Here is a 24475-nt window from a genome sequence, read left to right as displayed (position 1 = left end):
CCCATACCCTCCCTCTGATGTCCCTTGACACCCCGGGGGTCCTGCCAGTGGCAGTTTCTAGGCAAGATTTACAAAACTAAGAGGCAGCAGACTCCCCCTCTGAAGATTTCAGAGCCCCTCGGCAGCCACCCTTCCCTCTTCAAATCCAGTGTGGTCCAAGTGCATGGAGGTTGATCACTTATTCATTCACCTACCCATTCCTTTATTCTCTCACTCACTCAACAAACATTCCCTGAGTACCTAGTATGTGCTGGATGCTGGTGAGAGAATGGAGGGAGAGTCTGACAAGCTGCCTCTGAGGAAACTCACATGGGGGATAGGAGCAGACTCTGCGATGGTTTTACGTACTCGCATGAAATTTCATTGTGATAACAAGTTGAGAAGGGCTGGACCAGGCTCCTTCAGACTCATGTGACCAGGCCTTTCTGAGATCTGGGCCTCAAGTAGGAGCTTATTATTTGAGGATCTGGGGAGGGTCTTCCAGGCAGAGGAAAGAACCATTGCAAAGGCAAAACACAACCTGTGTGTCTGGCGTACTGAAGAAAAGAGCAAAATGGGTGATGCCGAGCGGGCAGAAGTCTATGGGAATCCCCTCTTTCTGGCTGAGCGGAGAAGAGACTGCGGTAGAGCACAGGGGTGCGGGACGCAGGGAAGGAGGGAGACCTTGGACGGGGCTCAGAGGTTGTGGGAGCCCAGATCTGGAGGAGGAAGGAGTGGAGGGAAGAGGGAAGGGTCCAGAATAGGTTCTGGAGGTAGAACATGCTGATTGACAGATGGCTTTGGATGCTGGAGAGGGGGAGGGTGTAGGGTGGATGGCTGGAAGCCATAAAGGAAGGCACTGCTCTGCTCATATGCTCAGCCAGCCCTACCACAGGAAGTGAGGGGGCAGTGCAGACCCCTCTCATCTGACAACCCTGTCTCTGCCGCAGGATGCCTCACTACTGACCCTCAGGCAGAATCAGCGATGGATCTCCCTGGAGAATCTCATTCCCGGCATGGAATATGAGCTTCAGGTGCGGGCCAAGCCCCAGCTAGGCAGCCATGAGGTTTGGAGCCACTGGAGCCAGCCCCTGGCCTTCAGGACGGTCCCTATAGGTACTGATGGGGAGCTGAGGTGGGGATGCAGCCTGGGCAGGAGGCAGGGACTGGTGGGGCAGTCTTGAGATATGTGTACAGCACCCTTTGACCATCTTTAGCTCACTGGATGTGACCTGCAGGGTGGGAAATGTGGGCAAGTTTTGCAGATGGGAACAGGGATTTGGTGATGGGGTGGGACTTCTCAGAGGCCTTGTGAGTTAGTGGGGAGGCTCTTTCCTTTTTCTCCACCACTGAACCTCAAGATTTTGGTTTCTGCCAAGGTCTGGGGTGGGCTGTTTTCACCTATTAGCCTATTTCTTTGTCTGTGAAGTGGGTACCATGGTACCATGGCAGGACTGCTGTGATGAAGGCATGAGATGCCCCATGCCGGCCAGTCACACAGCAGCTCTGCTGGACCAGCTGGGACCCTATAAAGGCCTTGGGTCAGTGGTCATCCTGTCTCTCAGCATCACGTTATGGGTGGGGGATGCTGGAGTGACTCGGGGTGGGGCACGGTTCTTTAACCCTTCTCCTTCTCCTCTTCTTACCCCTTGGGCAGAAACCAGGAAGAAGATCCCACCTGTCCCTGGGTTGGGCCACATCATCTTGGGTGTTGGCAGTTTCTCTTGTCTTGTCTTTTTGGTTTACTTTCTGGGCAACTTCCGGTGCATCAGGCTATGGTAAGAAGAATGCTCCCTTCCTCGTCTTTCATGTCTCGGTCTGACATCCCCCATGGCCAGGTCAGCTTCTGGGCTGAGCCCTGTGTTCTGACACTCCAATGCTCCCTCTGCCATCCCAAGGGCCCTCCCTGCCTAACACCTGGCCTTTCCCCCCAAAGAGAGAGGCCCAAGGGACCAGCCCAAGAGGAGAGGTGCAGGGAGAACACTATGGGAGCCCTGCCTGGAGCATTAGGCTCAGGACTTGAGTATGTATATATGTACACAAGCCAGCTGCCTGTGGTGGGAGATGGGGTGTCATTATGGGTCTGACCATTCATTTGTTCTTTCCTTTATTTGCCGAGTCCCAGCTCAGAACCAGGTATGGTGCTGAGTGCTGGGAACGTAAGCACAGTCACAGGCATGTTGTCATGTTTTCATGAGCTCACTGTCCCATGGGGCATGGCAGATATTTATCATGCAGGTTTATAATGACATGAGATTAGGGTGGTGAAGGAAGGAAGGGTTACATGTACTAGAAGTAGACAACAGGAAGGGGAGCCTCAGCTAAGGGGTGACCAGGGTAAGCATCCCCGAGGAGGTGATGATGGCATTGAAATCTGGAGGAGGAGCAAACCAGGCAGGGAAGGGTCAGGAGCTCGTCCATCCCAGGCAGAGGAAAAGCTTGTGCAAAGACCTCAGGTGGGAACAAGGGAGGAACATTCCAGAAACAGAGTATAGGAAAGTGGGTGTGGTCAGAGATCAGAAGGAAGTTTGAGACCTGAGCCTAGACTTCTGGGCAGCAGCCAGGTTTCCTGGGGTCTTGAGGCATACATCTTGAAATAGATGCACGCAGGACACTGGGGCACTCAGCTTGGCAAGCAGTGCGTAGGCTGGGATTCAGTTTCTAGTCACCGTTGGTCCTCCCCCTTAAAAAACAAAAAAACAAAACATAAACCAGGCTCCCTTGGGCAGTGCACAACTTGAACCATCCATGGCAGCCTTGACTAGGAGGCCCACAGTCTAGCCTCTCTCTTACCTCCCTCCTCTTGGTTCACTCTGCTCCGGTCTTCTTTGGCAGCCTTGGCAGCCTTGACTAGGAGGCCCACAGTCTAGCCTCTCTCTTACCTCCCTCCTCTTGGTTCACTCTGCTCCGGTCTTCTTTGTGGTCTCCCACCCCCAAGTCCTTCTGCTCTCTGTCTCCACGGAACAAACGGTATACTTGCACACTTAGTTTATTGACTGGCTCCCCATTAAAATGTCAGCTCCTTAAGAGCAGGGACCTCCTCTGTTGACTCTTCTTGTGTTCTCAGCGCCAGCACAATACCCTCCCTTACTGGGCATGCAATTAACATCGACAAAATAAATGAACATGTGTGGTGAGGCTCTGTGCCCTGTACTCAAGAGCTGCAGGACTGATGGCAGGACACTGTGGGCCCCCTTCCCTTCTCACCTTTCTTCTGTCCCTCCTCTCCCCTCTGTAGGCTGAAGAAGGTTCTGAAGTGTCACATCCCAGACCCCTCGGAGTTTTTTTCCCAGCTGAGCTCTGAGCATGGAGGAGATTTCCAGGTAGGAGTCTGGAGGAGGAGGACAGAGCAGGCAGTTGACACGGGCTGGCCAGAGGGTGGGCTGGGGTGTGGACAGGGTGGGGAGGAGGTACAGAACAGTGGGTTTTGCACTTTGGGTGAAGAAATGTAAAGTCAACTGCCTCGCGGGTGTGTGTGTACACAGTCATGTCGGACTCTTTGCAACCCCATGGACTGTAGCCAGCCTGGCTCCTCCATCTATAGGATTCTCCAGGCAAGAATACTGGAGTGGGTGGCCATGAACTCTTCCAGAGGATCTTCCTGACCCAGGGATCAAACCCAAGTCTCTTGCATCTCCTGCACTGGCAGGCAGATTCTTTAACAACTTCACCACCTGGGAAGCCCTGGACCCCTTTCCCCAGTTCTGGCACCAGCATTCTCAGGCTGAATGGCAGCATCCATCTGAGTGAAGCAGCCTACCTGGGCTCTAACTCTGGCTCCACCACTTCCTGGCTGTGTGGCCTGGGGCAAATTATAGAACCTCTCTGTGTCTCAGTTTCCTCACCTGTAAAATGGGTGGGTGGGTTAGGCGAAATAATGTTAGTATGCTTACGATCGCAAAGACATGGCCCGGAACACAGTTAATGCTCACAAAACCCTCACTGTAATTACCCGCACTGGGCTGCTGTCGGAGCAGGATTCACCAGGTCCAAGTTCTCACCCCGCTCTCTTGTGCAGATCTGCTCTGAGGGGCTAGTGCTTTCCCTGCTCTTGAAAAATCCTCCCAGCCAGCCTCCATGACTTGCATAAATGCTAGCAAGACCTCTAGGCATTTCTAGTTACAAAACAGATTCATTTTAAAAGTGCTCGCCTGTATGTCGGAATGCTCTGAATGCCATGCAGAGTTCAGTCATCTCCCTCAGCCCACACGTGCTTCAGGAAGGAAGCTTCCGGGGGGGAGCGGGGTGTAGTGGGCCACTTCTACCACCCCACCCCATACTCTAGGCTCCCTAGATTGGTGTTGGTGGAGGGGGGTGAGTCGGGAGTGGACAGAGGTCAAGAGAAATGCCCAGAGGCTGGGAAGCCATGCTGGAGCAGGCCTGTCACAAGCTGGCTTTGGCGTTCTTTATTGGGGTTGATCAGGGCCCCTTCTGGAAATCTCTGGAAAACTCCCAGGATTGGGCACATCTTTCCTGCAGTGCTCTTTATGTGGGGGAATGTATCTCCTTAAAACTCTTCCTTTAGCCCGAAAGATAATGATCTCCCCACCAACAAAGGTATTCAAGCCAGTCTTGGCTGACTATGTGTTGGTCACATGGCAGAAGGGATTCCTAGTGGGAAGCTGGACTAGATGCAGCCTCAGACCTCTTCCAGCTTGAGGTCCTTCTGAGTCTATGGGCTTGGGACATTTTGAGGCAGGACTGGGGTCCTTTCTAGAGAGCTGCGTCTTCCCATGAGATCAACCCTAGGTTGAAACGCCTGGCCCAGGCCTGCTGTGTGTGGTGGGGGGTATCCCGAAAGGGCCCTGGGGATGCAGATGTGACTGGAGACGACAAACGGCCGAGAGGGACCCCACCCTCTCCTTTGCGTCTGGGTGATGGGCCAGCTCCTCTCTGTCTTTCTGCCCCAGAACCCCGAGCTCCAAGACCCCAGGGCCTACTGCCCTGTCCACGGGACCCAAGAGTGCGTGTGCCAGTATGTGTGATAAGGATGAATTTCTTCCTGTGCCGCACCACAATCCCTCCTCCCCCGCTCACGTCCACTTCAAGGCATTGTAGATGGAGGCCCAGGCCCCAGAAGTAGCTGACCACACAGCTCTAAGGCCCAGCACACCAGCGCAGGCCACAGGGCTACCCTTTCCTTCTGGCCGCTGCTCAGCACTGCTGCCTGGCCCTGCCTTCCGCTGCCTCTTTGAGTGTTAAAGCCCCACCCGGCCTGGCTCTTGCCCTCTCTCCTGCGCCTCTGTCCTTTGCCATCCTTAGTTGGCCCTCACTGTCCTCCTCTCTCGGCCTTTTCTCCTGTAACACGAACACCTGGTTTGGGGAAGAGGGTAGATGCTGTCGAGTGGTCCAGTCATTAATTCACCTGCAATATATCAACTGGGCCTCTGGATCCCCATGCTGGGCACAAGGGTGCAGAGGGGACCCGTCACACCTGGTCCCTGTGCTCAGGGGACCACAGTCCAGCTGCAGAGGGCTCCCAGGACAGAAGGCTGTTGGGGTTCTCAAGCGCACCCTCTTGAAGCCCCATCACCGTGTCCTCAGGAGTGTACTGTCCCCTACACCTCTGCTGGGCATGTGCATTTTACTTGTGCCAGGTGTTTCCATCTTCATGTTCCTCTTTAACATCTCTCTGCTGGGCCATAGTGAGGCAGTCAGGAAAGAGGTAGCTAACTATTATAGAACTGAGGCTCCAGAGGTGCAGTCACCTGCCCAGGGTCACACAGCTAGTGAGTGCAGGGCCAGGGCTGGAACTGGGTCTCCCTGCTCCTTTCCAGGGCTCTCCAGACTGCAGAGCAACTGAGAAGTGTTTGCCTCTGATGGGTGCTTGCCTCTCTCAGTGGGTGGAGGGTGTGGGAGGCAGGGGGCTGGACCATTAGCTCCCTGCTGGAGATGGTTCCATGGCAGCGTGAGTGGGGAACCTGAAGCCCAGCTTTTCCACCTGCTGGCTGTGTGATCAGGGCCAGGACACAGGCTCTCTCTGGGCATCTATATGGTGGTCGTGATGGACTCTCAGGGCTCTTCCTGCTTCTGCAGTGGTTGGTTGGTTGGCTTACACACTCACACTGGTCCCCACCAGTCAGTCTGAGGATTCCACCCATCGCTATGTCCCTGGGACCTGGAGCAGCACTAGGTTCCCAATACTAGCCGCTCAATAAGCAGTCAGGCATTGACCCAACACATCCCCTGGACCGCTAGTGAGCCAGAAAGACCTGTGCTGAGGCTGGGAAGCAGGAACACCCACTGATGTGGAACATTCCCCAAACCAGTGGGCAGAGTTTGTGTGTGTGTGCATGTGTGTGCGTTTGGGAGGTAGGGCAGCGGGGGTGGGGAGTGGGGGTAGGTTTGCAGTCAGGGAGGGCTTCCCAGAGGGGGCAGCCCTGAGTCTATTGCTAAAGAAGGAGGAGTTAGGGGTTATTGCTGAGTTTGGAAGAGACGGCTCCCTCACCCTCCCACTGTCATTTCTCTTCACAGAAGTGGCTCTCCTCACCCTTCCCCTCGTCCTCCTTCAGACCCATTGGCCCGGCCCCCGAGATCTCCCCACTGGAGGTGTTGGACAGGGATGCCAAGGCCACACAGCTGCTCCTGCTGCAGCAGGACAAGGGCTCGTTGTCCTCAGCTGAGACCAGCGGCCACTCGGTGACCAGCTGCTTCACCAACCAAGGCTACTTCTTCTTCCATCTCCCGGATGCCCTGGAGATTGAGGCCTGCCAGGTGTACTTTGCTTACGACCCCTGCACAGAGGAGCTCGATGAGGGTGGGCCCAGGGCCCCTGAGGGAGTTCTCCTTCCACCCCTGCCGACTCCACCAGGGGATGACGATGCCTACTGCACCTTCCCCCCCGGGGAAGACCTGCTGCTCTTCTCTCCGAGTCTCCTCAGTGGCCCAGGGCCCCCGAACACTGCCCAGCAAGGCACTGGGGCTGGTGAAGAGAGGCTGGCCTCCAGCCCACAGGAGGGAATCCCTGGAGACTGGACCCCGCAGGCCCTGGGGCCTCCTGCTCTCGAAGCCCCTGACCCGGTGGACCTGCAGTCACCCCCAGAGCATGAGCTGGGAGAAGCAAGAGAGAAGGTGCCTGGCCCCAGTCCAAGAGAGGGGACCAACTTCCCCTGGGCCAGCCCTCCTGGCCAAGGCCAATTCAGGGCCCCCACTGTCTGCCTGACCCTGAACACTGATGCCTATCTGTCCCTCCAAGAGCTCCAGGATCAGGACCCATCTTACTTGGTGTAGACAGACAGCCGGAGCCGGGAGGCAGGTGGCCGTCCACTGCTGCGCCAGGTCTGCTTGAGGACTCTGTCCGTGAGGCTTGTCCTCTGCTGAAACACTCGGTGTCCAGCAGTCTCTGGACATCTCTGCCCAGAGGGCCTCACCCAGTCCTGCACATTTAGCTGTTGATTTCCAAACCTCAGATGCTGCTCCCTGGTCCTACGGCCCAAGCCAAGAACTGTGGGGGTGGGGTCCTTTGACTCCCCCACTCCCTCATTTGTCATGGAGTCCTGTGCGTTTTACCTCTGAAGCATTTCTCTTCTCCAGCCCTGCAGCTACTTTTCAGGGGGAGTTTGTGGTCCTCCAGAGGTCTTCGCCCTGGCTTACTCACTGGGCTTCTTGCCTGGATCACACCCCTCCCACCCACCCACCACAGGACAATCAGCGGAATCTTTCCAAAACATAAATGCAGCTACGCTGCTTCTCCTGGAGAAGGAAACGGCAACCCACTCCAGTATTCTTGCCTGGAAAATCCCATGGACAGAGGAGCCTGGCGGGCTACAGCCCATGGGATTGCAAAGAGTTGGACACGACTGAGCGAATGAGCATATATGTGCTGCCCCTGGTTTAAAATTCTGCCATGGCTCACCACTGCCCTCAGCACCACTTCTTGGCCTACCCGTTGGTCCTCCAGCAGTATGTTGGGACATTCCCATCTAGAACCCTCTCAACAGGCCTACTCAAAGATCCTGATGCTGGGAAAGATTGAAGGCAGGAGGAGAAGGGGGCGATAAAGGATGAGATGGTTGGATGGCATCACTGACTCGATGGACATGAGTTTGAGCAAACTCCTGGAGATAGTGAAGGATAGAGGAGCCTGGCATACTGCAGTCCATGGAGTCTCAAGGAGTCAGACATGACTGAGTGATTGAACAACAACAACAGTCCTACAGAGCCACTTGGAACTCCCTCATTTCCCCACACCTTTGTACGTGTGATTTCCTGTTCCTGGGGGGCCCTCTCCTCTTGTTGTAGCCATGCGTTCTGGGAAACAAACTCACTCAGAAGGACAATGCAGGTGGTGGAGTGCAGTTTATTACACCAGCGGGCCCAAGGAGGAGTCTTCTCTTAGCCAAGGACCCCGACCAGCATTTGTGAAAATCTTTTATACCCCGTGTATACATGTCCAAACTCACCACCCCAAATTCCTTGAGACTTACATAAACTAGGAAGGGTAAATACAATCACAATAATCCCATCATTCATGTGTTATGTGATCAAACAGTTAAACAATTGGCCAATAATCAATAAACCCGAGGTTACACTCCGACAGGTACAGAAAAATTTATGGCCTGTCCAGAGATAGGGGTGATTAGTGTATGTTTTCTCTTAGGCGATGAGTAACCTGGGTACGATCTTCAAGGTTCCCCTGTCCGGAGGGGGTTTTATCCTTTTATGTCGTTTCCATAGGCACTAAGCACAGAGTGTAGAGTCCATTGGAGAGGTGGCCTAGCATGATCAGCAGGAACAGGCCTAAGATGGAGTCCAGGCTCTATGAATTCTCTCTTCACTCCCTCATCTGGGTGGCAAACTCCCCTTATCCTTCAGGTGGCAGTTCTGCTTCCCTTGCAGGGAAACACTGCCTCCTTTCATGTGCCCAACCTCGAGATTCAGTGCTGGAGGGACAGGCTCTCAGGGTCACAGGGTGGCGGGATAAAGTGTCTCTGTCACGTCCCCTTTGGGATCTCTCATGACCTCGGAATGCTTGCCTACAGCTGTGGCCCAAGTCTGTGCACAATTGCCCAGCAAAGTGGACCCTGGCTGGATCTTTCCACAACGGCAAGCCGCTGGAAAGTAAACCCCTCCAAGTGCTGGGTCCTGATGCTGTCGCAGGAGCCCTCCCTCGGACCCCTCCTGCTCCACCCTCTACTGGAAGGGTCTTTTCTGCAGCTCAAAGGCTGGCACACTGCCTCCAGATGGCAGTTCCATTCCCTGCCCTTGACAGAGTGCACTTTACATCCTATCATAGTCCCTGGGTGAATTAATGAACTATCTGGCATCACCAGATATCTGGAGAAGGAAATGGCAACCCACTCCAGTACCCTTGCCTGGAAAATTCCATGGAAGGAGGAGCCTGGTGGGCTACAGTCCATGGGGTCGCAAAGAGTCGGACACAACTGAGCGACTTCACTTCACTTCACTGGCATCACCATGCCTGGTCTCCCTGTGCCCTTGCTGCCTTCGTGCAGGAGGGATACCATCAACCTCTCAGGGGCACCCCTGGCACTTTGACGTTTCTGAGGTCAAGCCTTGGAGAGGCAGGCAGTCCATGTCCACTAGGTTCCGGCATGCCCGCCCCAGCAAGGGGCTCATCCCCTCACATGGCAGTCCTGCCCCGCCACACACAGCGAGCCCCTTCTTTCTCGGTGCTCCCACCACCCATCCACTTCTCATCCTGAGGGGAGCCCCTGGGAGCAGATGCCACGTGGAACAGGGACAGAAGGGACCAAAAAGGCTAGAGGGGAGTTAGCAGAGGGTGTCTGCTCCTAGTAAGGATGCGCCTGCTCCACAGGGGACTGCTGCCTTCACTGAGGATTCCTGTTGCTTTTATGTCCAAAATAAACTCCCCTTTTCCTGAGAACGTCTGAAACTTGGATACTTAGCACAGAATAGCTTAATTACCAGCCTGTTTCTCTTCCTTCTTCCTGTCTTACAATGCTCTGTGTCCTGGACTGTGAGTCATCTCAGTCCGGAGGAGAGCACCAGTCCCAGACTCATGCCTGCAGCTGTCTTGTGTGTCCTGGGGCAAGCGAGCAAATCTCTCTGCGAGTGATTTTCCACTTGGCAAAATTCTCCAGAGGTTACATTTCTCAGGCCTTGATCATTGTGTTAGATATATATATCTAACATTGTGTATATATATATACACACATGTGTATATGTTTATATATTTTAATGATCTGTGTGTATCATCTTTGTTATTGTTTACTTAGTATTTTTCTTTAAATCAGTTCAATTTTTGTTCAAATACATTTATTTAAGGAAAAATCTTTATGTTGATTCTGTAAATAGGAAAACCAATATTCACCATAAATAAAAGGCACAAAGTAAATACAATAAAACAGAATGTTTCAATTTATTGCCTGCTGAAAATCTGCTCTCTTATTTTAAAGGGGAGATAAGCAAGTGTTGGTAAGCTGATAAAGGCATATGAAAACCAAACAGAGACTTCTTTCTTGAGAAGATGCTGAAGGATTGTAAATGGAATGTCTTTTTCACTAAAAGGAATCAGATTTGTCTTATTCTGTGTCCAGGCTCCATTTGACATGGTCTTATGGGAAAATATTGCACTTGATTATGTAAGTGAAAATTGCTCAGTTGTGTCCAACTCTTTGCGACCCCATGGACTGTAGTCCATGGAATTCTCCAGGCCAGAATACTGGAGTGGGTAGCCGTCCCCTTCTCCAGGGGATCTTCCAACCCAGTGATTGAACCCAGATCTCCTGAATTCCAGGTGGATTCTGTACCAGCTGAGCTATCAGGAAAGCCCCACTTGATTATACATGTATATATGTTCAAATTATATGTTTAATCAAATATATAACCAAACATGTATAATCATATATATAATTTTAAATTTATATGTAACAATAATTTTATATATGTTTAAAATATAATTTTATTTTTTTCAGTGTCCTTGATTCTGAAAAGTTGGCCCAGATCATGAATAGCAACATCTGGCATTCATTAAGCTGCACTCAGGGCAGATATTGCTAATCAATCATATCAATAGTACTGATGCTTGGCACAACCTGCTAGCTGACCACAGCCCTCCTTTCTCTGATGCTTGGACGCAGTCTTAGATTCTGTAGGCAGGTCCCAATTGATCATAGCTGGCACCTGGTGGTAGCTCTAGACCAGATAACCCCTCAGGTTTCTTCCACAACAGAAGTTATTGCTCCTGACTCCGATTTTCTTGGCAGATAAAACTGAGGCTGAGATGATGGAGAGAGGAAAGCTGAGAAGGGCTTATGAGCAGACACATCCAGGGAACCCAGCTGTCCCTACCCAGTCTGATAGGAGACCTAGGCTGGCAGTGAGCAGAGTAGGGAGTCACCTTACACCAAGTAGAGATGGACTGATGGGCAGGAAGCCACAGTGTGACATGTTTAGTGGGTAGTAGGGTATGGATCTTGGGAGATGGGGTAAGGAGGGGGCAGCTGGCAGGGGCAGAAGAGATGAAGGAAAGACAGGCTTGCTTGGGTCAGACTGCAGGAGAGAGGAGAGGCACCAGCTGGGGACCAGGCAGCCTAAGGTCTCAAAGAATTGTCAGGTGCGGAGCAGTAAGTAGGAGGCAGCCAGGGCTGATTGGGGAATAAAAGAACAGAGAGGAGAGGTGAGAAGGGCCTTCCAGCCCCTCAGGTCTCCAGTGTCTTGAGCTGTATTTATTCCTTTACCTCCCCAATCCCCCAATATCTCTGCTCTCCCCCTACCTACCTATTCCTACTCCAAGCAACTTCCACTGTCCATGGTTATCAAGCAAATTACTATGGAAACAGTTCATGGCTAGGATGAATCACTTACCACTGTCCTCCAAATTATTGACATCCTGGGTAACTTAAAAAATGATCAAGAAGAACCTTTAAAAGTGGGAAGGCAGCTAATATTTTATGTTCTAGACACAGTGCCAGACATTTTCCAAGCAGCATTTCGTCACCTGAAAAGAACTTTGTGAGGCAGGTATCATGCTCCACATTTTGCAGATTAGAAAACTGAGGCTCATGAAGGTTAAGAAATGCAGCTGATTGCTGGTGGATCCAGGATTCAAATTCGGTGCATATGGTGCCAGAGATTTTGGCCCTTTTGCATATACAAGGCTGCATAGGGGACAATTATATTAATGGGAAAAAAACAAGCAAAATTCCATTCTAAGCTTCCTGGTTGTTGTTGTTGTTCAGTCACTCAGTCATGTCCAACTCTTCGTGAACCTATGGACTGCAGCATGCCAGGCTTCCCTGTCTTCCACCATCTCGTGGAGTTTGATCAAACATATGTTCATTGAGTCAGTGATGCCATCCAACCATCTCATCTTCTGTCATCCCCTTCTCCTGCCCTCAATCTTTCCCAGCATCACTATCTTTTCCAATGAGTTAGCTCTTTGCATCAGGTGGCCAAAGTATTGGAGTTTCAGCTTCAGCATCAGTCTTTCCAATGAATATTCAGGACTGATTTCCTTTAGGATGTACTGGTTGGATCTTCTCGCAGTCCAAGGGACTCTCAAGAGTCTTCTCCAGCACCCCAGTTCAAAAGCATCAATTCTTCGATGCTCAGCCTTCTTTATGGTCCAACTCTCACATACATACATGACTACAGGGAAAACCATAACTTTGACTATATGGACCTTTGTTGGCAGTGATGTCTCTGCTTTTTAACATGCTGTCTATGTTTGTTATCGCTTTTCTTCCAAGGAGTAAGCGTCTTTTAATTTCATGGCTGCAAGTCACCATCCATAGTGATTTTGGAGCCCAAGAAAATAAAGTCTGTCATTGTTTTCATTTTTTCTCCATCTATTTGCCATGAAATGATGGGACTGGATGCTTCCTGGTAACGAGTTAAAAAAAGAAAAGCAGACTATATTCCATCATTGTGATTGTGATCGAAACAATCCCATTCTTGTGACCTGGAAACATCACTTCTCACTCAGGTTCCTGCTCAGCCTCCTCCCGGTCCATGGGTCCCCCTCCACTTGGCCTCCATGCTTCCACCTCTGAGCCCTTCCTGGGTGATCTTATCATGGGTCATCTTATCTGGGTCATGCCACATCCCACCTAAACCCCCAACAACTCCCTGTTGTTGTCAGGACACTAACTGAAAGCATTAATGTAATAATGAATGACTTGGGGACTCCTTGCAGGTCCCATCTGGTTTCATGGCTCATTCATGCATCTGTGAATGGCATAGTCAGATGGATGATTTCTAAGTGCTCTCCTAGCCTTGATAGTCTGTAGTTTCAGGTGTCGCATGGAATGTGGCTTGTGGCTGGGATTACATGTATTTTACTTCAAGAGTGGGAGGCTGGGGCTCGGGGGTGGGGATGAGAACAGGGACCACAACTGACTCACTCTGGCACATGCTGGTCTCTGGGTTTGAAGCAGACCCACCACCCAAACAATTCACTCCTGGACTCCTACACATCCCTCAGGTCCTTCAAACATCCCCACTTCTGGAAGGCCCTCTGATTCATTCCAAGTTGGATTGAGTACTTCCTCCTACTGTGCCCCTCCTGAGATCCCTCTCTTAACCATCTCTCGTGCTATGGGCCAGAGAGATCCTGAGCTAGATTCTGGAGTTACAGGGCTGATAATAACAGCTTGGGAGAAAATCAGCCAAAGCCCCACTAGCACAAGCCTTTATTTGGAAATACCAGGCACAAGAAGACAATGAAGATGTTTCTGACTCAGGGACGGAATGCAGAATGTTGCGGGGGGCTGAAGTAGGGGCTCAGCTGGAGTTCAGCTTGTATTGGAAACAATTGTTTGAGGGTGGTTCTTGAAAGAGAGAGAAACTGGTCTTACAGATCAGCAGCTACCATTTAGCAATTTGGATTTTATCAACAGGCAGTGTGAGAGGGGCAGGTGCAAGGACAAGGACCTGTGAGGACCACAGTGGAACGTTCTCCATCCTTCAGGGTCTCATCAAAGGGGCATTTTTTTGAGCACTTAGCAGGCATCAGACTCTGTTCTGAATGCATTGTGTTACTAACTCACTTTATCCTTACAACATGGCCACAAGGAAAGGACTATTCTTATCCATTTTACAGATGAGAAGACTAAGTCACAGGGTAGTTAATGACTTGCTCAAGGACACAACTGGAACTCGGTAGAGCAAGGATTTGAACCCAGGCAGTCTTCAGCTCTCACACGGACTAGCTCTTTACTGCGTTAAAGTGTGTGCACTCAAAGATCTCATACAATCACTCAGCAACCCAGCATGACAAGAATGACCAAAATTCCAGGTTCTGCATCACAGATACAGACATGCAATCCTAAGAGGAGGGTGCCCTGTGCCAGGCCACTCAGTGAATTTGACTCGGGGAATGACGAGAAACCCGGACTCCCCCCCCTTGGAGCCTGCTGTCTCCTGGCCTTTGTCACTGGGGCTGGGGAGGGTGGTTGGGTTGTTGATTAAACTTGAGCTCAGCACCAACAGCCTGGGCCTGGCCCCTGTGACAGCCCCGGGACATCCCCTTGGGTGGCTCTGAGACATTTTCCACCACCGCAGGTATGTCACACGTCCCATCGCAGCGCCCGGGAGGGAGGCTGTTGGACAGAGCTGTGAGAAAGCAAGGCCGGAAGTGCTGAGTGGGGGGGAGAGTTGCCTGTGGGGAGAAAAGGTACCCAGTCTACAATTCCAGGAAGTCAGGATGCAGAGGGGAGGGAGGAGCTGGCGGGAGATGCATCAGCTTCCAGTCCTCTGTGTATCTGGCTGCATGCCAAGCCCCGGCCACGAAGAGGAGACTGCCTGCTGCCCAGTCAGCAGAGACTCCAGCCCTTGGGGGAGAGTGTGACCGCAGAGGGTGGACAAATCTACACACAGTCACACCCTCCTGCTGTGGAGGTCTGTCAATCAGAGCCTTTATCGGAAATACCCAACCTGGGAAAGCTCTGGAGTCTCCTAGCTTGGGAAGGGAGGGTGGAATTCTGTACAGGTCTTTAACAAGAGGAGTTCAGCCCCATTAGTTTCAGATAGGCACATAGCAGTCTCCTCTTATCCTTGGGGGACACAGTCCAGACCCCCAGTGGATGCATCCAACTGAGGATAGTGCTGTGTGCTAAGTTGCTTCAGTCGTGTCCGACTCTTTGTGACCCCGTGAACTGTAGCTGGCCAGGCTCCTCTGTCTGTGGGATTCTCCAGGCAAGAATACTGGAGAACCGAATCCCATATATACTGTTTTTACCTATACTGTACCTACATACCTATGATAGAGTTTAATTTATAGATGAGGCCCAGGGGACTTCCCCAGGGGTCTAGTGATTAAGACTCTGCCTTCCAATACAAGGGACATGGGTTCAATCCTTGGTCAGGAAACTAGGATCCCATATGCAGCATGGTATGGCCAAAATATTAGAAAAAATTTTTTAATAAATAAATGAAGCACAATAAGAGAATACTGCATTGCCAGCATCACTACTCTTGAACTTTAGGGCCATTACTAAGTAATGCAAGGGTTACTTGACCACTGCTCTGAGATACTTCGACAGAGCATCTGATAACCAAGGTGCCTACTAAGTGACTAACGGCAGAATATGCTGGATAAAGGAGTAATTCATGGCCCGGCTGTGGTAGAGAATGATTTGAAACCTAGGAGTTGTTGATTTCTGGAATTTCCCATTTCATATTTTTGAACTGAGGTTGACCGCGGGCAACTGAAACTGCAGATACGGGGGGGTTACTGTAGTTGACCGAAGTTGGCTCCTGGAGGAAGTGTTCTGAGAGATGCCTTTATTCACTCAGTGTGCTTTTACTTAGGGCTTATTATGTGCAGGGTGTGTGCTAGTTACCGGGAATACAGCAGTGGACAAAACACAGTCCAGCCTGCCTTGAGGCTCCTACAGCCCCTTTGGGACAACGGGTGTGGTGATTAAAGTCCTAACTCTAGACCTAGGTGACATGGATTAAATCCTGGTTCTGCCACTTACCAGCTGTGACCTTGGGCAAGTGCCTAAACTTCTGTGTGCCTCCGTGTTCTCATCTGTAAAAGGCAGAGGGAAGGACCAGGACTGTTGTCAGGATTAAAGAAGCGAGTGTATACAAAGTACTTAAAAGAGATGAGCTGGCTTTGGGGAGATAGGACAGACAGATACAGGGCTGTAATCAGGGAAAACCCAAGGGCCGCAAGTGTGGAGGCAGCTGGCTTGCTGGGCAGCCTCTCAGATGCTCTCTGCTGTTTGGGGCAGGGCTGACCTGGATGCCACTGCAGTGTCTATCTACCTCAAGCACCCGGGTAAGTCTCAGGGGAATAATGGCTTAAGGTGTGACCCTCCCTAGGGGGACGCAAAGGCCCCAAGGGATCAGTCTCTAAAGGGGGGATTCCAGAGGTGTGAGAACGGCAGAAGGAACTCTACTGCATCTTCTGCCTGCCTCTCAAATCCATCCACATGAGCTGCTGCCAGCCTAGTCCAGGGTCAAGGGCATTCAGTCTGTCCCATTTATCCCAGCTCTGAGCCACTCATCCCCTTTGAGGCTCAGTCTCTTCAACTGTAAACTGGGGTGAAAGGTGTAGAGGGAGGGGAGTCTGTCTAACCTTAAAGCTCTCTTCTGATTCAACCAGTCTGTTCTGGATGGAGTCCCCAGTCACTCTGCTAAAAATGACCCAGAAAATTTGCCTTGGCAATTTTCCTCCTCAACCCCCATCTCAATGTTAAGTACCCAGGGGAGATACTAGTTAGATAAACCTCATGTGACATGACTGGTAGCCCACTTTGCTGCAGGCAACCCATTCTCCATTCATTCTGATGCATTTATTGAGCTCCTACTGTGTGCACAGCACTGTTCAAAGTAGACATTGGATTGCAGGGAATTGGAATCGCTTGGGTCAGGGCTTGGTGTTGGTCAACCCCGGTGTTTGAGAGGGTGTCCCTGGCCAAGAGTCCAGTGACTTTAGTAAAACCAGGTGCAGGAGAGCTCCAGCTGCAGTGGTCAAAGCAACCATCCAGGAGCTGAGTAAGTCAGTGAAGTCTGTTGCTTGTAATTTATGCAAATAGGAGACTAACAACGAAACCTTTACTGCTGGGATCCCAACTCAGATGCAGATGCTGCTGGGGGAAGCTGTGGGGGGCAGATCACAGCAACAGTGCTGAAAATGATGACAGCAACATGCATTGAATACTTAGTAGGTGCCAGCACAGTTCTGAGTTCCACTCATCAGTTCTTTCTTTCAGTTTTCACACCACTTATAGTTATTGTCTCATTTTCTATATGAGACAGGGAAGGCATAACAAATAACTTGTAACTCAGGTCTTGTGCTAATAAGAGTCAGAGTCAGGACTTGAATCCAGGCTTCTGGCTTCAGTACTTGTGTTTTTAACCCAGACAGTGGAAGACAATTAGGAGTGGTGGGGGTCTCTGTCATATTGAAATTGCTCAGGGGAGCCACCACTGACAGTTGCTGTGTTGGGAGGCAGACCCAGATCTTTGAAACATTTAAGGGAAGCTGGAGAGTATAGGATCCTGAGTTTTAAATATTGGCAACTAACTTTTTTTAAAAAAGAATTAAAACACAAGCAGGCCAAGCAAAATGTGTCTTCTTGGGAGGAATAAAGGAAAGCCATCTTCTGGGATTTACTGTAAAAGGTCACTTCTTCCGGACCTTGGCTGGGCTGGATGCTCCATCTTCCCCACCCTGTGCTCTGAGTCCCACTGTGAGCCTTTGCAGGCCCTGATCCCCAATGCCCCGTTCATCACTGGATTCCAGCACCTGCCATAGGATGATCATTGAGTGAATGTGTAGACTGTGAAGGGGTGAGGGGAGGGAAAGAGGAAGAAACAAAGGGAGGGAGAGGCAGTTAACATAGAGGTTCCAAGAACATGGACTTGCATAGAAATCAGAAACCAATGAGGATGGCTGAAGGGCAGAACCCACAAGCGTTAGGACCTCATGCAGCCCCACCAGCATGAGCAGCTGCCCTGATGACACAGAGCCTCAAGGAGAAGAGAGGTACTGTCCAAGGCCAGAGCCAATGCTGGGGCTGCCTCTAAGGGGAGCAGGACAGAGGCTCCTTGGAGAGTCTTCTGTTCCTTTGACCTTGAACAGGGCTCCCCTGGAGGAGCAAGAGTCAGACACTCAAACTCAACTGCCTATAGCGAGGAGCTCTGGCTGCAACAATATTTGAGGCTATACCACACGTGTGTGTGCACTTGGAAATTTTTTTGAACTTTCTACCTAAGAACTTGCATGCTCGCTAATGATATTGCTCTTTGATTTTATTTTTAAACATTTAATTTGAGTCAGAGTGCTGGCAAGAGCACAGGCCTGGGAACCTGGGTAATTTGCGTTTCAGCCCCAACCCTGTTTCAGCCATGCCACGTGACTTTGGGTAGTGCATTCACCCCAACCCCCTGCCTGGAACCCCTCCTGCTGGGACTCCACAGTGGAGAAGGCCAGGCTGAATGACGCATCAAGAGTTTCCATCCTGTGTCCCCAGCGGCCTGGCCTGAGGCAGTGTCTCTCAAACCTCAAACCCCTGATCAGAAGCCACTCCTTTGACCGCCCGGCTGGGAAAGGGCAGGCTGGAGACCAGTACGTTCTCACCTGGCAGACAGAAGGAGGCCAGGGTCCAGGAGGGCTGAGGGAGCCAGGAGAGGGGTGGCAAGCGGGGAGGGACACACACCCAGAAGGGATGAAGTCAGAGGGCTCTGAAGTCAGGGGTTCCTGGGTCTGAACCCCAGCACTTCCTGCCGTGTGACCAAGAGTGAATGACACCTGCTTTCTCAATTCCACTTTCTCACCTGCAAAATGAGGTCAAGAGGCCATTTTTTAAATTAGGGGATGAGGCCAGCTTTGTGTCTGGTTAGTAGTAGTGTAAAGTCATAGAGTCTCAGGGCCTCTATGGGGATCCTGGAGGAACTTAGGACCTTGAACCCCTCTGCAGGTGAGGGGACTCAGGCCACCAAGATGATGACTCCTGCGAGGGCTCCTGTTTGGCTCCACGGCAGTCCCTTCCTATGGATTCTCCTCCCTGGAAGCACTAAGGAGCATCTCTAAGTCTACCAAGGGCCCTGTCCTCCATCTGCTGTTATGAGGACAGAGGTCTTCGTCTGTTCCACTGTCTCCCAGGGTGGGCTGCATCCCTCAGGGGCAGACACTGAGCCTTGCTTTTTCCGTGGTCTGGGGGTCAGCATAGGCCAGCACTGTGTAGGTGCTTGACACCTGTTTAAAGAAGAAGTGAGCTAGTGGCTGTAGGTGTGCGGTGCGTCGGATAGAGGTAACAGAGGACAGCCTCTGAAGGTTTGATTGAGGCATCGGGAAAGATGGATGCAGCTCAGGGAGTTTCCTCCCCACCGCTCACCTCCATGGAGCTCCAGAGCCTGCAGGAGGGAGAAAGAGGCAGGTTGGACCTGTGTCTGTGTGGGAGGAGGGTGAGGAGGGTAGGCGTTCAGAGAGAAAACAGGCTTTGAAAGTGACGTGAGGACCCAGGGTGACACGGATCTTTGGAACAGCAGTCCACGGTGTTTTCAGTAACCAGCCTGTTCCCAGCCTCTCACCTTGTCTGTAACAGGCCGAACTGTGTCCCCAGAAGATATGTGGAAATCCCAAACCCTAGTAGGTCTGGATGTGACCTTATTCGGATCTACGGATTTTTGCAGCTGTGAATAGATGAGGTCACTACGTGTGCCCTGATCCAACATGATGGGTGTCCTTAAGAGAAGAAAAGAGACACTGAGAAGGACATACAGGGAGAAGGCCATGTGGCAAGGGAGGCAGAGGTTGAAGTCACGCTGTCGTGACCCAAGCAAGGGTACCAGCAGCCGCCAAAGCTGGGAGAGGCAGGAAGGAGCCTCCCTTAGAGCTTGCGAGAGAGCGTGCACCTGCAGGGACCTTGATCCTGGACTTGAAGCCTCCAGATCTATGAGAGAAAGAGTTGTTATTGTTTCAAGCCACCCCACTGGCAGTTCCGTGTTAGGACAGTCCCGGGAAACAATTACACACCACTTTGGCTAGAAGAGCCTCCTCTTTCCAGACACTGTCTAGACAGCATCTGTCAGGGGCACCTGGAGCCCGCCCCTCACCCCTCACCGCAGCCCGGGGGCTGTGAGCCCTGTGCTTCCTCAGAGGGTGTCAGAGCCGGCTCAGCCAGTCGAGAACCTTCCCCTGGGATATCCCATCTCTACCCTCACTAGCCTTCTTGAGCTCTGAGACTTGCTGACCCACAGGACAGGCTGACAAGGAGGGTTAGTGCTCTCATGTCTCCCAGCCTCATCCCCCTGAGACAGTCACTCCTTGTGCTGGACTGAACAGTGTGCGCAAAACCCATGTCCACCAGGAACCTGGGACACACGGTCTTTGCAGATGTAAGCCAGCAACCATGAGGTCATCCTGGGTTAGAGGGGCCCTAGGTCCTCTCTAACTGGTGTCCTTATACCAAGAGGGAGTTTGGACCCATAGACACAGACATACAAGGAAGAGAACACGTGACCATAAAGGTAGAGATCAGAGTGATGCTTTTCCAAGCTGAGAAATGACAAGGATTGCTGGTGACAACCAGAAGCTAGGAAGAAGCAAGGGAAGGTTCTCTCTTCCTTCAGAGAGAGAATGGACTGACGTGGGATTGTGGACTCCCCTCCAGAATTATGAGACAATATACCCCTGTTGTTTTAAGGCACCCAGTTTAAGTCAATTTGTTACAGCCCCCTAGGAAACTGATACACCTCCCATCAAAGAGATCGGTTCCACCTGCCCCAGGCTGTGCATCCTGGGGCGGGCCAACCTCTTCTCTCAGAACCTCCGTCTCTTCTTCTGCTGAGTGGAGACATGCAGTCCCACTCCCAAGCCTGAACCTGAGGCATCAGTGGGGCTCCAGCTAGGGGCCCGAAACTCAAAATACGAGGTTACCATCCATGGAGTAGACAGGAACTGTTACTTGTTCACTCAACAAATGTTGGCTTGTCCTTTTTGCCAGGCACTGTTCTAGGTTGGGATCCTAGATGGGACAAGACAGACAAACCCTTTGTCTTCATGAGGCTCACAGTCTAGGGGTGGGGAGAGTAGGGCGGGGATGATTTCAGAGGCGTGTTGTGACATGATTTGCTTCTGGACTGTTGGAGTTCTCGCTGTGGGTCTTTTCTAAGTTCAGACAAGGTCAGCTTCCCCAGGCTCCTCCAACGTGTCTGAGCTCAAGACATCGTTAAAAATGCAGATATTTGGCTCTTCAGCCTCTTTGGTGGCCAGTCGTGAGCACCTGCTGTATTCATACAGCACGGACATGGTTGCCGCGGCATTTGCCCAGCGCCTTCTGTTAGTTTGCTTGGGCTGTGTAACAAAGTACCCCAAACTGAGCAGCAATTTTTTGGCCATGCCCCATGGCATGTGGGATCTTAGTTCCCCAAGCTGGGATCAAATTTGTGCCCCTGCAGTGGAAGCTCAGTGGAACCACTGGACCGCCAGGGAAGTCCTAAAACTGAGCAACTTAAACAATGGCAATGTAATGTCTCACGGTTCTGGAGGTGAGAGGTCCAAGATCAGGGCTGTTAGCAGGCTTGGTTCTTTCTGCAACTGTGAGGGAGAATCCATTCCATGCCTCTTCCCTGCCTCTTCCCTGCTCTCCAGTAGTTTGCTAGTAATCTTTTGGCTTACCTCGGCCAATAGAAACATCACCCCAATCTCTGCCTTCATGTTCACATGGAATTCTCCCTTTGTATCTATCTCCAAATTTCCCCTTTTCATAAAGCCATCAGTCATATTTGACTAGGGACCCGCCCTTCTCCAGCACGATTGTCATCTTGACTAATTACTTTTGTGACTATTCTATTTGTAAATAAGGTCACGTCTAGAGTTACTGCAGGTCCCATATATGAATTGGGGGTTCACAGTTCAACACATCACAGGCAAGTTCTCTGTGCTTCCAGAAAGTCAGGCAACACCTGTCCTGCTGGCAGGCACCTAGGGCTGAGGTCAGGGTTGTGACTCACTGCCCCCGGCCTCCGCCTCAGAGAGTCAGCTCATCTTCAGAATGTCTTGTGAAGGGGAATGCTAACATCCACCTGTTTTCCTTTCCACCTGAGGACTTTTGCATAATGTCCTTCTCTGTTGAACAGACGTCAGATGTGTCTCCTTCACGTCCCTTTCCCAGCACCCAGGAGACAGCCTGACCTTTCGTAGGCACTTAATGTATAGTTTGTGTGATTAAATAAACTAGGAGTTGTGAGTTCAGATTTCACCAGGGCCTCAGTTTCTGAAAATTGGGGCTAAAAATGGTATCAACAAAAAGGTGGTTGTGAGAAGTAAATTAAATAATCCAAGACGTGCTAGGGGCAGGGTCTGGCCCACAGTGAGCATCCCCACAGCACTGACCAGGACCTGGAGGGCCCTTACCACAAGGCTTCAAGGCAGGGTGAGGGAGCACACAGCTGCCCAACCCTGCCCCAACTCCTCCCTCACCTTGGATTAAAAGAAAGGCAGCCAGGGATGTCCCTGGTGGTCCAGTGGTTAAGACTCTGCTCCCAATGCAGGGACCACAGATTTGATCCCTGACTGGGGAACTAAGATTCCACATGCTACATGTCACGGCCAAAAGAATAATAATAATAAAACAAAATAAAAGGCAGCTGATGTTTTTTAAAAGCCTCTTGTGTACCAGGCACAGAATCTGTCATTCACATCCAGTTTCTTCTTTCTGCCTTCAACAACCCAGCTTTATTGTCCCCATTCCATAGGTGACAAGATGGCAGTGCAGGGGAGGTGGTATGCCTTGCCAGGTCACAGCAGGTGGAGGCTCTGAGATTTGGGCTAGGTCCTCTCTTCTCCAGCTGGATCTTTGCCACCTGAGCGCGGTACACATGCTGAAGCCTGTCTCTCCTTGTCCTGCTGGGTCCAATCTGCTGTGCCCCACGGCCTCCAAGTCTCACTGGCCAGTCCTCCGGGTAGCTTCTCTGTCCCTGGAAACCAAGGGGACCCAGTGTTAGTGTGAAATGCAGATTCCAAGGGAATAGCAAGGCCTTCGTCCCTTGTTGGTGACTGTGTCTCGCTGCCTCAGGGAGGAGGGGTACACTGTTGCCCCGCTGACAGAGGTTTAATCGAAGTTTCTTTCTTTCTTTGGACTCCACCACGAGGCATGAGGGATCTTCCCTGACCAGGGATTGAACCTGCACCTCCTACTGAGAGTGTGGAGTCTAAACCACTGGACCAGAAGGGAAGACTGCCAGTTGACAGAGGGAAGCCTGTCTCAGTGGTGGGCGGCCCGGGTCCACAGTTCTCTGAGCTCTGGGAGAGTTGGCATGCTGCCCCTGCTTTCAACTGCCTCCCTTGGCACTTTGCTGCCCCCCCCCAAGACAGCCCCTCCCCCCAGGCTGTGATCAATCGATGGCTGGGTGCCGACAAGTACAGAGGACTGATTGCACAAGATCTGCTTTTCAAAGACCGTCCAGCTCCCAGGGGGAAGGGGGTGGTGGTGGGATGAACTGAGAGATTGGGATTGACATGTGTACACTATTCATACTGTGTATAGAAGAGATAGGGATTCCCTGGTGGCTCAGCTGGTAAAGAATCTACCTGCAATGTGGGAGACCTGGGTTTGATCCCTGGGTTGGGAAGATGTCCTGGAGAAGGGAACAGCTACCCACTCCAGTATTCTGGCCTGGAGAATTCCGTGGACTATATAGTCAATGGGGTTGCAAAGAGTTGGACGTGACTGAGTGACTTTCACTTTCACTTTTCATAGACGAGATAATAATAAGAACCAACTGTATAGCACAGGGAACTCTACTCAGTGCTCTGTGGTGACTTGAATGGGAAGGAAATCCAAAAAAAAGAAGATATGTATATGTATATCTGATTCACTTTGCTGAACAGTGGAAACTGACACAACATTGTAAAGCAACTACACTCCAATTAAAAAAAAAAAAGACTTCCGCTGGTCCAGAGACCCGGGCTACTTTGGAGAAGGACAGAGGCAGGGCTTGGGGTGTCTCTGTCTACACCCCAATGCTCCTTGCTCCCATCCTAAGCACCTCTCCCTTGGAACGTTTTCAGGGCGGGGTGCGGGGCGGGGGCGGCTATGGTACCAGGGCCTAGCAGGAGGGGAGACTGGAGCGAGGAAGGAAAATTGCCCTGGGGCTGGGGGCAATGGAGGGGAGTCAAGGCTGAGGTCCTTGTCTTAGGTCAGGGTTAGGACCTGTGGGCAAGGTTAAAGAATAGAAGTGAGGGAAGGTATTCCCGACCCAGAATCCCTAACCAGCCCCTTCATGTGCCCTCTGCTGGAGCCCGAGCCAGTCCTTCTCCTGCCTGGAGGTGGCCAGCAGCCTGCACACAGCCAGAAAACGCTGGTTCCCAACAAGTGCTTTGGAGCACGATCACATCCAACCCATTTCTGCTGCATTCCATTCAGTACCTCACTTGTGATTCCAATGTTCTTATAGTCGTATTAAAAAATGTAAAATTAAGCAAGTGAGATGAATTTTAATAATATATTTTATTAACCCCATATGGCTAAGTTATCATTTCAACATGTGATGAACCTAAAAAATTCTTCTTCAGCTATTTTATTTTCTTTGCACTCAGTCTTCAGTACCTGGT

General features: G+C 51.3%; 2 protein-coding genes across 5 annotated transcripts in view; both read left to right on the top strand.

Annotated features, from left to right (window-relative positions):
* Positions 1-8429, top strand: part of IL2RB (interleukin 2 receptor subunit beta) — a 37385-nt gene extending 28956 nt beyond the window's left edge. For all 4 annotated transcript variants that reach the window (XM_081596387.1, XM_081596386.1, XM_081596388.1 and 1 more), the window contains 4 exons: positions 930-1095; positions 1637-1757; positions 3218-3302; positions 6454-8429. In XM_081596387.1, coding sequence (XP_081452513.1) covers positions 930-1095; positions 1637-1757; positions 3218-3302; positions 6454-7209 — 1128 coding nt within the window. In that variant the 3' untranslated portion in view covers positions 7210-8429. The remainder of the gene's footprint in view (positions 1-929; positions 1096-1636; positions 1758-3217; positions 3303-6453) is intronic.
* Positions 8430-14377: 5948 nt separating this feature from the next.
* TMPRSS6 (transmembrane serine protease 6) overlaps positions 14378-24475 on the top strand; it is a 49926-nt gene continuing 39828 nt past the window's right edge. The window contains exon 1 of the mRNA XM_081596385.1: positions 14378-14466. The gene's annotated coding sequence lies outside the window, so the exon portion shown is untranslated. The remainder of the gene's footprint in view (positions 14467-24475) is intronic.

This window comes from Giraffa tippelskirchi, chromosome 4 (genome assembly GCF_054371585.1).
Source record: "Giraffa tippelskirchi isolate mGirTip1 chromosome 4, T2T-mGirTip1v1.2.pri, whole genome shotgun sequence".
In the NCBI taxonomy this organism is placed as follows: domain Eukaryota; kingdom Metazoa; phylum Chordata; class Mammalia; order Artiodactyla; family Giraffidae; genus Giraffa; species Giraffa tippelskirchi.
Note: the sequence above shows the minus strand (reverse complement) of the source record. Positions and strands in the feature narration are given on the sequence as shown.